The sequence below is a fragment of the Macaca mulatta genome, chromosome 2 (assembly GCF_049350105.2).
Source record: "Macaca mulatta isolate MMU2019108-1 chromosome 2, T2T-MMU8v2.0, whole genome shotgun sequence".
Classification (NCBI taxonomy): Eukaryota; Metazoa; Chordata; class Mammalia; order Primates; family Cercopithecidae; genus Macaca; species Macaca mulatta.
Genome location: NC_133407.1, coordinates 33,377,919 through 33,390,802, shown reverse-complemented (window position 1 = coordinate 33,390,802; position 12,884 = coordinate 33,377,919). Strand labels below are relative to the sequence as shown.

Genomic DNA, 12,884 nt, shown 5'->3' with positions numbered 1-12,884 from the left:
TCTTCTCCTTGCTGAAGGATGTGCAGAAACTCCAGCATCTGCAACCCCCAAGACCCGAACTCTATTTTTGGAGATGTCTCTTGAGAATAGTCATAAAATAGCTAACTTGCTCTCCTGTTCAGGGTGATAACTAAGGTAAAAATGCATAGCCCTGTGTTTGAAAGTGTTGTTTTGTAGAAGGAAGTCTTTTATGATCTTTGGTCTCCAAAGATTATTTCTATGCTCTGAATAATCAAACCCATACTCTTAAAAGTTTGCTGATCTGGCTCTCTTATTTGTTGTCCTGGAAAAAAAAAATGTTTCATTGAACATATCTGTATTCCTAAAAGACTCAAATGCTCATAAAATATCATTGTCAAACAGATGAGAGACATTAGCACTTTGCTCTTCAATATGTGAGAAGGCAAAATAAATTCCAAGTCACCTTTGGAGTCTTAATTTATACAAGAAGTCTGAGAAACTGACTATTTCAATTCTTAAGAGCTCTGGTGATCATGTCATATTTGTAACTACGAGTTTAACTCATCAAGAATATTAAAATTTTGTGTTCACAGCAATGATGTTAAAGCCATTTCAATTTATTACATCAAGTTGGTGCCATTTTTGTTTATCAAACCTTTTTTCATAATTTCTTACTGGAATCTACAAGATAGATAAGACACATTAATGCTGTGGTAGATGACTCCATCAAAATTTGGCTTGGTGCACACTGAGATTTTTTAGACTATATCTACCTGATTTGCCTGATTTCTTGTCTCTGGTACCTATATTCTGAACTAATTAAAAGTGGTTTCATACATTTAAAAAGTTAGAATTTTATGTAAAATAAGAACAAATGGCAAACAAATTTAATCAAGAGTCCAAAACAGAGAAACTGGACTTACAGGTTGCCCTCTTGGTCCTTGTCGACCCTGTGGGCCTCTTTCTCCTACATCACCAAGCTCTCCCTTTTATTATAAAGAGAAAAGATCAAATTAATTTTATTCTATGAGATTAGGCAATTTTGTGTCATTTTCCTCAGAGATTTTACAGTCACTGTTTTCAAGTTTTGGTAGCATACCATACAGCCTAAGGTAAATACTTTTCTCTAGGCTTTGTTAAATATGAATAACTAACAGAGATAGTCACAATTTTGGTTCTGAAAATTAGCAACACCAGGTATGTGACATCAATTACAGAATTTTATATTACTATGGCTTTTTCTAAATTTGGATGTGCACATTTATATTTGTGGTTAATCCATATGTATATCTATCTGTTGATACATCTTTGTCTACTTATACATGTGATTCATTTTTCTATATGTTCATCTATATGCCTTGCCTTCAGTCAATAGAATCACCAACCTATCAGAAATGTAAACTGGAAATGATGATATAAGTAAAGATTTGCTTAAGAAAACCCAAGGGGTTCTCCTAAGCTACAATCAAGAAAGAGCGGGTTCTCTGACATTTACCTTCACTCCTCTTGGTCCAGCTTTTCCTTTTGAACCCTTTGGCCCTGGAGGCCCAGGATTCCCCTGAAACAAGATCATGGCCAAAATCACCACTAGGGCCACAAAGTTAACGTCTCTCTCTCTTGTTATTATTGAAATAGTCTGTAACTGGAATATGCTCATGAATCACCTTAGAGATGGAAGCTCAGCCTTTAATATTTAATACAATTAATTAATTCTATCCTCCAACACACAAAATGCATAATATACACACTTACACTATGGGCTGGGGGATTGGGATAGGGGAGCAGGAGGCCACATCTACCACATACTGAGAATTGAAGGAATCATTTCTATGCTACAGGGGGAAACATTATTTGATTAAGAGATCCAGAAAACAAAAACCTAGACTTTCACCTGCTCCAAATTGAGAATATTTTCAGCTGAGATTGACAACAATATAATCAGTTATGAGGCTAGATATTTTTTCCTGATCAAGACAGAAAAGAACAGAGCTATGGCTTTGGCCATCTTCGAGCTGCTATTTTCAGTTTACTGATGGAGACTCATTCCTGACTCTAATCATGCTGCTCATGTTTCTAAGCCATCTCAAATACTCACTTCCTCAGGAAGCCACTCTAATCATCGGTCTCAATCTATCTGAGCATCTTATGAATCATAAGACATTCCCCCAAGATATTAGGTGTGGAGTAGAGCAGGCACTAGAAAGAACCAAGTTGGAGGTCATCAGTTCAGACACTTACTCTCTGGATGACAAGTCATTTAATTCCCCTTAACCTCAGCTTCCTTATCTATAAAATTGGTATAGTAATGCTTCCTTACATATTTGTGAGGAGCAGATTAGTTACTGATACTTTTATATGGTACTATTATTTCATCTTTTACTATAGCTAAATATGAACTTGTATTATATACCCTTGAGGTTTAAACCCATATCTCATTGATCACTATATCCCCACAACTTACCTAGAGTAGAAGGAGACACATAGCAGATGATCAATATCTACTGCATCAAATTAGCTCTTCTGGAAATTCCTGATATCCCCATATCCCAAACAAACAGTGTGGCTTTACGTTATTTATCCAGGAACACTCAGGGGTATGAATCAGCCAGTGTTAATGACTAGCTGCATGGTAGCTGTTTTACAAACCTACCTGAGCGCCCACTAAGCCTTTTTGTCCAGAAGTTCCTGGTGGTCCTTGCCTTCCTCTTGATCCCTGATCCAAAGATGAAATTAAAATTCAACCAATTTTTAAAGAGTCATTTATATTCCATGTAACCACAAAATCATCTTGGATGCCAATGGAAGCACAAATTAAGGTGCCCTGACCCATCACGATCTCATTTATCAAACTTTAATCAGGGAGCATCTGCACTCTGAAGCACCCCAGAACACTCACTTCAAACTCACTCCATCTGAAGCAGAGGGTGTGAGTCCTCAGCGTCTCTATTTTAAGCAATCTCTCCAGGTGAATCTCATGAGTACTAAAGTTTGAGAATATTGCTTTTATATTTGAATTCACTCAACTAATTTTAAATCCTAAAAGGGTGGTGAGAGGGCAGCGAAGCTATTGATCTCCATTGAAGAATGAACCTTTTCCTTGTACACACAAGGGTTAAGGACAAGAGATTGTGTTTTCGATTTGATCAAGAGCCAAGGGTGCATTTAAGTGGCTTAATCTCTCTGACTACACTGCTGGGGATTTGCTCATTTTCTCTCCAATCTATTTTACTTTGCTGATTTTTGACACTTTAATATTTTTCCAGCTTTTCTGAGAAACACTTTCCTATTAGAAGTATTGATTGATCATGGCTTCTACTCTCCTAGGTGAGGTATTGACAATCATCTATTTAAATAGACCATCACTCTCGCATCCCAGCGGGAAGGTGAGAATTAAGGAGAGGTTTTATTGATTATCTTGCTCATGGTTCCCAGCATGACTTGCTTCCCTTCCAACCAGCTGTGTAATGAAGTGGATATAGACAGGAAAGCAGGGACACAACTGTGGTGGGGGGTCCTGAGCTAGTCATCAAAATAAAAGGGAAAAATATACATCTTTTTGTTGCTTTCCCTTCAGTTCAGATACTATTTTCCATCGTAAAATAAGCATAGTCTCTAATTACACGCTGACTACCCATTTTTTTTTCCTTGGTTCCTTTAGCAAGCCTAAGAGCAGCAGATACCTTCTGAAATTATCATCTGACACTCATAGGATTTTTAACTATGGAGAATGATTCGATATGTTAGTAAAATTTATTGTTCCAAAGTTCTTCAATTTGAGTATACTTAAAAACAATTTGACTTTTAAAATAAATACATATAATGTGTTCCAGGAGGGCTATAGAATGACAGGTTTGGGTTATGCTTAGACAACGCCGAAAGAACTGGTTGAAAGTTTAAATTTCCAGTTATCATTTGACAACCTAACAAAACCCCACTGGATGAACTTCTTGAGGGCAGGACTTTGCCTTAATGGTATGAATGTCCCAGGTCTATTAGCAGAGTGCCCTGTGCATAATAGATACTCTGTAAACACTTTGCTGATTTTTCCTACCAAATTGAATGATGGGGGTCTCACTGTGTTGCCCAGGCTGGAGTGCCATGGCACCATCATAGCTCACTGCATCCTTGAACTCCTGGGCTCAAAGTGACCGTCCTGCCTCAGCCTCCCAAGTAGCTGGGACGACAGGTGCACACAACTATGCCAAGATACGAATACAATTTTAGTAAATTAAATAATATTTGAATACACAGCTTCAGAGGCAGTAATCAAGAGCACTGATTTTGTAACTATACTGCCTGAGTTTGAATCCCAGCTTTATCACCCACTAGCTGTGTGACCTTTGCCAATTTACCTAACTTCTCCATTCCCTCTTTATTTTTCTCCTGTAAAATGAGGATAATAACCTCCCTCCCATTGAAGAATTAAATTAGTTAATACAAGTGCTTTAGGCAGTGTCTAGAACATGGAGGTCAATAAATATTAGCTATTGTGGTTTAATCTTTTCAGAAAAGGGGCTGTACAATTTTCTTTGGGAGGCCCTGGAAAGGAGGCATCCAAAGCCATTCTGATTTACATCAAATTATTATCAAACAATGAAGTTAAAATTTCAAACAAATATCCTTCAGCACTAAAACCAAGCTCCCAGATACAACCTGTGAGCCTGGATACCCAAGCTCTCCTTGGTAACCCTGTTCACCGGATTCTCCTGGTACACCCTGTCAAAATGAATAAAACTTATAGTGAGTTCACCAGCTATTTTTAGTGTTCATATTGAAAGTAGCTTTTTCTGCAATATATCACTTGAAACCACAACAGAAAGACTCAAACAGTATTTGACTGGTAGTGATCAATCCTCTTAGGAGATGAAGTTGAAGAGGAAATGTGGGTGTTTACACTTATCTTGGGAAAAGGCAAGACTAGATTCTTAGGGCCTTTCTCAGTATTTACACATCTCCTTTCAATGTCTCAGCTAGTGATGGGAGCAAAAATACTTTGTTTAAATAACCCAAACTCTTATTTTGTGTAATAACTGGTTACTAAACAGTCCTTCCTTTTAAGACATACAGACTAAACGTTCAAGGGCGCTAAGGTCTTTTATTTCATACAAGGAAACTCAGAATGTTGATCACAGCGATAAACATGACACTCTGAGACAAAGGCACACAAAGTGCTTGAGAAAATAACAGAAAACTGCCTTTAAAACCCTACAGACCTTTATGGCAAGAAGCTAGCTCTCTAGGCAAAGGGTGAGTTGTTAAAATGATTCATTCTACCACTGATTTAATTTATCCTGCAAATTAATATTTTCATTTCTGCAGAGAAGATATGTTTTCCATGATTGAGGATAACATCTATTTTGTGAATTGTTTTGCCTTCTTTTTCATGTTGCTCACATGTTGACTAGATTATTAATTATTCATAGCTATGCAAAGAGCAAAAACTTCAAAGTCAGAATTCAATCAATATATGGATCAATTACTTGTGCTTCATCAGTTTTTGAAACTATTCAGTACTTCTATTAATCATTCCTGTTATGTTATTCCACTCTTTAAGGTTGATTTCTAGATTTATAAATATGAACCAAATTTTAAAAGGAATACAGCTAGAAATTTTGAACCAGGTTATGAAATGTGGTCTAATTTGCATATCACATTAGTGATATTCATAGTGCAACATTTATAAAAACAATGTGGCTATATATAGCAATGTTCAGACTCCATTATAACTCTATGCTTATACATTTATAGTAAGAAAATAATTTGAGTGGAGCAAAAGTGAAAACAAAACAAAAAACCTATAATACACATCTCTGATGTTCTTCACATCAATTACCATGATACCCAACAAAACAGAAATTACTTAAACGCTCAACATAAGAAAGATTAGTAAATCATGGTACTTCAATAGAGTAAAATATAATGTTCTAAAATGATAATAGGGAGATTTGGAAACAGGAAAAAGCAGAATATAAAATGTTACATACACTGTAATAATCCTCTATTTTTTATACAAGAGAACAGAAAAACATGAAAATACTTGCACAGGGGTGGTGGGTTTATGTACCTTTAAAAAAATTAATAATATTCTCAATTTTATCATCAACAGCAAATTTAAAATCTTGCCTTATTGCCAAAAAATGTATGCATCAATTTGTTTGGCATAAATATAACCTTTTCCATAAATAAACGTTTATTTAGAATTCTACTTTATTATATGTCTTGCAAAGGCCAGCAGATCTAATTGAGCCATATTTTCCCAAAGTCCAAGGAATGCTGTAATTTGGAGTTATGGGCCTATATGACCAGTGCTCCAATGTTGAGTCAACTAGCAAACCACTGACATGTTGGATAAACCCAGTTCATCCTGAAGCCTGCAAATATTTGTAATTATATCTCTTATTTTAAAAATCAACTATACTATAAGGCCATAGTCACCAAAACAGCATGGTACTGGTATAAAAATAGGCAGATAGAGCAATGAAACAGAAATAAATGAAATAAAAAATAGAAATGAAAGCCCTACTCTAAGATATTAGGATATTAGCTTCTTTTCAATCTAAATGAAACTTTATAGCAGAGTGGGGAGGAGGCAGAGAACCACACAAACTTTCCGTTTTGCATGGAAAAAAAAATCGCCATGGAAACTTTCAGTGAACCTCAAGCAACCTCAGACAGCCCAGCCAGCACTCCCCTTGACCTCAGAGAGAACAATTTAAAGCCATAAAAGATAGACAATGGGACTATATTAAATGAAAAGCTTCTGAACCGAAAAACAAAAACAAAACAAACAAACAAACAAAAAAATGAGCAGAGTGAAGAGACAACCTGTTGAATGGGAGGAAATACATGCAAACTATTCACCTGACAAGGGATTAATATCTAGCATATACAAGGAACAAACAATTCAATTGCAAAAAAAGCAATCTCATTAAAAAGTGGGCAAAATATCTGAACTGACATTTCTCAAAAGATATACAAATGGCCAATAGGTATATGAAAAAATGTTTAACATCACTGATGATGAAAACCACAATGAGATATTATCTTATACCAGTTAGAATAGTTTTTATCAAAAATACAGAAAACGACAAATGCTAGCAAAGATGCAGAGAAAAGGGATACGTATTTTTGGTAAGAATATAAGTTCATACAGTCATTATGGAAAACAATATAGAGATTTCCCAAAAAGTTAAAAATAGAACTACCATATGATCCACAAATCCCACTAATGGGCATTTACCCAAAGAAAAGAAAGTTAGTATATCAAAGGGTTACCTGTACCCCCGTGCTTATTGCAGCACTATTCACAATAGCAAACATGTGGAATCAACCTAAGTTTCCACCAACAGATGAGCAGATAAAGAAAATGCGATACATATACACAGTGAAATAATATTCAGCCACAAAGGAGAATGAAATCCTGTTATTGGCAGCAACATGGATGGAACTAAAAGTCATTATGTTGAGTGGATAAGTCAGGCACAGAAAGACAAATATCACAAATTCTCTCTCACACATGAGAGCTAAAAAAGTTGATCTCATGAGGTAGAGAGTAGAATGATAGTTATCAGAGGCTGAGAAGGGTGTTGGGGGTAGGGAGAATCAAAAGAGGTTGGTTAATGGGTAAAACATACAGTCACATAGAAAGAATAAGTTCTAGTGTGTGATAGTATAGTAGGGTGACCATAGTTAACAACAATACATTGTACATTTCAAAATAGCTAGAAGAGAATATTTGAAATGTTCCCAATATAAAGAAATAATAAATGTTTGAGGTGATAGATGTCCTAAATACCTGGGTGTGATCATTATATGTTCTATGTATGTATCAAAATATCACATGTACCCCATAAATACATGCAGATATCATGTATCAATAATAAATACAGTAGTCATATGTGTGGAAAAAAGAGCAACTCTTTCCAGAAAGCACTGACCTTTAATCCTGGCAGACCTCGCCTTCCTATTGTCCCCTAAGAAAAATGGAAAGCAGAGACCTTAGAGAAGGATATAAATCAATTTTCACCCCAGCCTACCATCCTCTTCCACAAAGGCAGGGGATATACACCCCTCCGGCTGTTAACACCTACCCAAGGGCCGACATTTCCAGGTTCTCCCTGAGGTCCATCAAAATTAGAACTTCCCTGAAAAGTAAGAAATAAAGGGAAGATCAGAAACAAACAACAGCAAATGCTAGCGAAACTCTTTGTCCAATACAGAAGGCACTAGGTAGACGTACCACTTAAATTTGCACCAAATTAAATTAAAGATGTAGTTTCTTTGTTATGCTGACCACATTCCAAGTGTTCCATAATTCCATATGGCTAGTGACTACCATATTGGACGGCACAGACACGGGATATTTCCATGATCTCAGAATGTTCTGTTGGTCAGTGTTCCTCAAAAAGCAAATGGCATTAAATTCTGATGTTTCAAAATATCCGTGTCGTAGGCATCTTTCCCCAGAGACTGCTCCTTTGATGACTCCTTACAGTTCACCACGCTGGGACCACAGTCACACATAGTCTCCAACAAGCCATGCTTAGTATTTGAAAATATTGGCACTTCTCTTTCTACCTGTATCACTTAGGGTCCTGAGTGGCAGATAGAAACAGAAGGTAGAAAAGCGTCTCTCTGAAGACATGGGTGATCAATATACACAGATGCTGACAGAGAGAGAGAGAGGTTATATAGTCACAGTGAGGAAAGATTCCAGTGTTCTCACTTCTTCGGGGTCAGAAGTGAAAAAATGAGTATTGTCCAGAGAAAAAAATGAGTCTATCTTTTAAGAAAAATTGAAACCATGTGAGATCCCAAGTAGGGGTACTTCAGATAATTATTTCATAAAGTTACATGCTAACTCAATAAGAATACACAAATAGGGAAAGAATGTGAAATAACAGAAACAAAAACATTTTGTGCAAAGCTGTTCACCCAACTATTATTCATAATGGATTAAATTCTGAAACAATTTAAACATCCCATAATATGAGGGAAGTGTTGATCAAATTATGGTAGAAACACTTATTGAAATAGAATGCAACAATTAAAAACTGTTCTTCAAAAGTTTTTAAAGTACATAAAAGTTTGTGCTATAATGCCAAAAGTATTTAGCCTGAATCTAGTTATGGGGAAACAATCATACAAATCCTAATTGAGGGGTGTTTAGCAAAATAACTGGTGTACACTGTCAGTGCCATGTAAACAAATAACTGAGCAAATGTGATGAAAGGGCACTGACGACACAGGACAGCTAAAGACACCACTTGGTCCTCAGCTGGATCCTGGAACAACAGCAGCAGCCACAGAGGACATTATTGGGGTGTTAAGGACTCAAGGTTTGTGTTCCCCCCAAAATTCGTATGTTGAAATCCTAACCCCCAATGTGATGTTATGAGGAAGTGGGGCCTTTGGAAGGTGATTAGGCCATGAGGGGGGAACCCTCATGGTGGGATTAGTGCCCTTATAAAAGAGGCTTGAAGGAACACTATAGCTCTCCTTCTGCCACATGAGGTTGCAGCCAAGAAGATGGCTATGAACCAGGAAGCAGTCCCTCACCAAACACTGAATCTTCCAGGACCTTGATTTCGGACTTCCCAGCTTCCAGGACTATGAGAAATAAATGTTTGTTATTCAAGCCACCCAATCTATTAACTCTGTTACAATAGCCCAAACTGCCTAAGACATGGGGCAAGTGGGAAATTTTGAATATGGACTGCGTATTAGAAAATAATATTGGCCAGACACTGTGGCTCACACCTGTAATCCCAGCACTTCGGGAGGCTGAGGCAGGCGGATCACTTGAGGTCAGGAGTTCGAGACCAGCCTGGCCAATATGGTGAAACCCCATCTCTACTAAAAATACAAAAATCAGCCAGCATGGTGGTGGGCACCTGCAATCCCAGCTGCTCTCAGCAGGAGAACTGTTGAACCCAGGAGGTGGAGGTTGCAGTGAGCCATTGCACTCTAGCCTGGGCATCACAGTGAGACTCCATCTCAAAAAAAAAAAAGAAGGAAAGAAAGAAAGAAAAGAATATTGTATAAACGCTTAATTTCACGAGGGTGATGATTATATTATGTTTATATAGAAGAATATCTTTTGTCTTACTTGTTGAATATTTAGAGGCAAAGTGTCATGAAGCCTTTAATTAATCCTCAATTAGCTCAGTCACACACACATACCCGTAAGTATTTGTATAGAGAGATATAAAGCAAATATAGCTAAAGGATAAAAATTGGTGTTTAGACTTACAACTACATTTTTCTGTAGATTTGAAATTTTTCAGAATGAAGAGTTAGGATAAAAGGTAACAGGTTAATCATGGACTATTTCAACAACACAGAGAATAAAATTAAGGTAAAGAAACACTAGGGGCTGGCATGTTGCTGCTACAAATGAGTTGGTTTTTCACTCTCCTTTCACTTCCTTTCTTTCTTCCTTCCCTCTCTCCCTCCCCCTCCTTCCTTCCTTCCTTTCTACATTCCTTCTTTCTTACTTCTATTCCTTCCTTTTTATCTCTCTTTCTTTATTCCATACAAGGGAATGGAGACGGGCTAGCAACTGACAGTATCCACAGCCTCCACCATAAGTGAGCTGAAGGCAAACCCAGTTCTACTAAATACTGAAAGAAAATGTAACCCACTCCTTCTGAAGGAACTGAGGGTGCTGACGATGGACACTGTGTCCCATGTAAAGCGCACGCGCTCTCAGCCATAAAAGAGAACTAAATTATGTCCTTTGCAGCAACATGGATGCAGCTGGAGGCCATTATCCTAAATGAACTAATGCAAAAATAGAAAACCAAATACCACATGTTCTCACTTATAAGTGGGAGTTAAATCTTGGGTTCACACAGACATAAAGATGGGAACAATAGACACAGAGGACTCTGAAAGGGGAGGGGGGAAGGGGGCAAGGAGTAAAAAACTCCCTATCGGTTACTATGTTTACTACTTGGGTGACGGGATCAATAGAAGCTCAAATGTCAGCACCATACAATATACCCTTTTAACAAACCTGTACATGTATCCCCTGAATCTAAAATAAAAATGGAAATTAATAAAAAAGAAATACATAATTTTGGTGATATAGAAATATTCTACAAATTTGGACTCACGTTAAATATGGGGTTGTAACCTGCTTTTTTCACTTAATATTACATCATGGATGTTTTCCATATCATGAAATCGTCTTCTACATTATGTTTCATGGCCTAGCACTAATCCACTGTGTGGAAGAGCATTGTTTACATAAATAATCCTTTATTATTAGGTATTTAAATATTTTCAATGTTTTACTACCTTAAAAATCACTGCAATGATGATCCTTGGAGCTAAATCTTTGTGTTGCACCATGATTAGCTTCCAGATAAATTTCTAGGACTAGAAAGGGTAGATCAAATGACACACACATCTTTTTTTTTTTTTTTTTTTTCTTTTTTTTTTTTTTTGGACAGAGTCTTACTGTCACCCAGGCTGGAGTGCAGTGGCACGATCTCGGTTCACTGCCAGCTCTGCTTCCTGGGTTCACGCCATTCTCCTGCCTCAGCCTCCCTAGTGCACGCCATCACGCCCGGCTACTTTTTTGTATTTTTAGTAGAGACAGGGTTTCACAGTGTTAGCCAGGATAGTCTCAATCTCCTGACCTCGTGATCCACCCGCCTTGGCCTCCCAAAGTGCTGGGATTACAGGCGTGAACCACTGCGCCCAGCTGACATACACATCTTAAAGCTCTGACAGACTCAGTTGGTGGCCTATAAAACAGGCCCTCCCTTCCTCTGTGCTAAGAAAATCTCTTTGGTCTTTTCAGTTTTGTTTGCGGCAACAACATACCGGCCTCCAAGGGATGAATTACGACAGGCCTAAGCCAACTGTGATGATCCCATTTCCTTTTGTGGGAGACTTGCTTTCTCTGGATCTCTTGAAATGGGGCAAGGGCTGGTGGGGAGCACAGGTCCTATTTTAGCTAATGAGCAATAGAGAGAATATTGCTGGGAGTAATTTGATGAAAGGAAAGCCCCTTTTCTCCTGGCATTTTATGCAAAGGTGAAGACAAAAACACTTGGAGCTGCTAAACCTGGGGACCGAAGGCTGACATGCTGAGGATGGCAGTATGGGAGGAAAGGCGCCAGGTCCCTGACGACATCACTGAGGCTCAATGGGACCATCAACTGATGTGCCAAAGTTGTCATCACCTATACCTGGGGTTATAAAATACGTGTATTAGCTAAACACTGCTAGTCAGGCTTTCTGTCATTTGTATATTTTAAAACACTAAAAAAAAAACAGTAATCCTAACTAATGACTGATGACTGATGTGCATTGCCTATTGCCTTCCAAAAAGGTTGTATTGATTTTCCTTCTTCCCGGAAGTGTTACTTCCTCACTTCTGACTGGCATGATTGGTTCTCCAAGCTTTCTCCAATATTAGGTATATAATAAAATTATTCTGCTTGGTCAGCGAGACTGCTTCATCAGGAAACCCTCTCCATCCAGACTGCAACATTTAATCCGCTCTTTGGTTCATGTCGGAAAGGAGCGGTTGCCCCCTGAAGAGCTATCTCCCAACAGCACTTAACAGGCTAGAACAGGGGTGTCCAATCTTTTGGCTTCCCTGGGCCACATTGGAAGAAGAAGAATTGTCTTGGGCCACACATAAAATACACTAACACTAATGATAGCTGATGAGCTTGAAAGAAAGAAAGAAAAGAAAGAAAGAAAGAAAGAAAGAAAGAAAGAAAGAAAGAAAGAAAGAAAGAAAGAAAGAAAGAAGGAAGGAAGGAAGGAAGGAAGGAAGGAAGGAAGGAAGGAAGGAAGGAAGGAAGGAAGGAAGGAAGGAAGGAAGGAAGGAAGGAAAGAAAGAAAAGTAAAAGAGAAGAGAAGAGCAAAATATCTCATAATGTTTTAAGAAAGTTTACAAATTG

General features: G+C 37.7%; 1 protein-coding gene across 3 annotated transcripts in view; it reads right to left on the bottom strand.

Annotated features, from left to right (window-relative positions):
* The window catches only part of LOC693357 (collagen alpha-4(VI) chain-like), a 106,371-nt gene that overhangs the window by 42,576 nt on the left and 50,911 nt on the right, over positions 1-12,884 (bottom strand). For all 3 annotated transcript variants that reach the window (XR_013413556.1, XM_028843683.2, XM_028843684.2), the window contains exons 20-25: positions 8,052-8,105; positions 7,899-7,934; positions 4,615-4,677; positions 2,612-2,674; positions 1,457-1,519; positions 885-947 (exon numbers count right to left, since the gene is read on the bottom strand). Coding sequence is in view for 2 of the 3 variants with exons in the window: in XM_028843683.2 (XP_028699516.2) it covers positions 885-947; positions 1,457-1,519; positions 2,612-2,674; positions 4,615-4,677; positions 7,899-7,934; positions 8,052-8,105 (342 nt within the window). In the remaining variant the exon portion in view is untranslated. The remainder of the gene's footprint in view (positions 1-884; positions 948-1,456; positions 1,520-2,611; positions 2,675-4,614; positions 4,678-7,898; positions 7,935-8,051; positions 8,106-12,884) is intronic.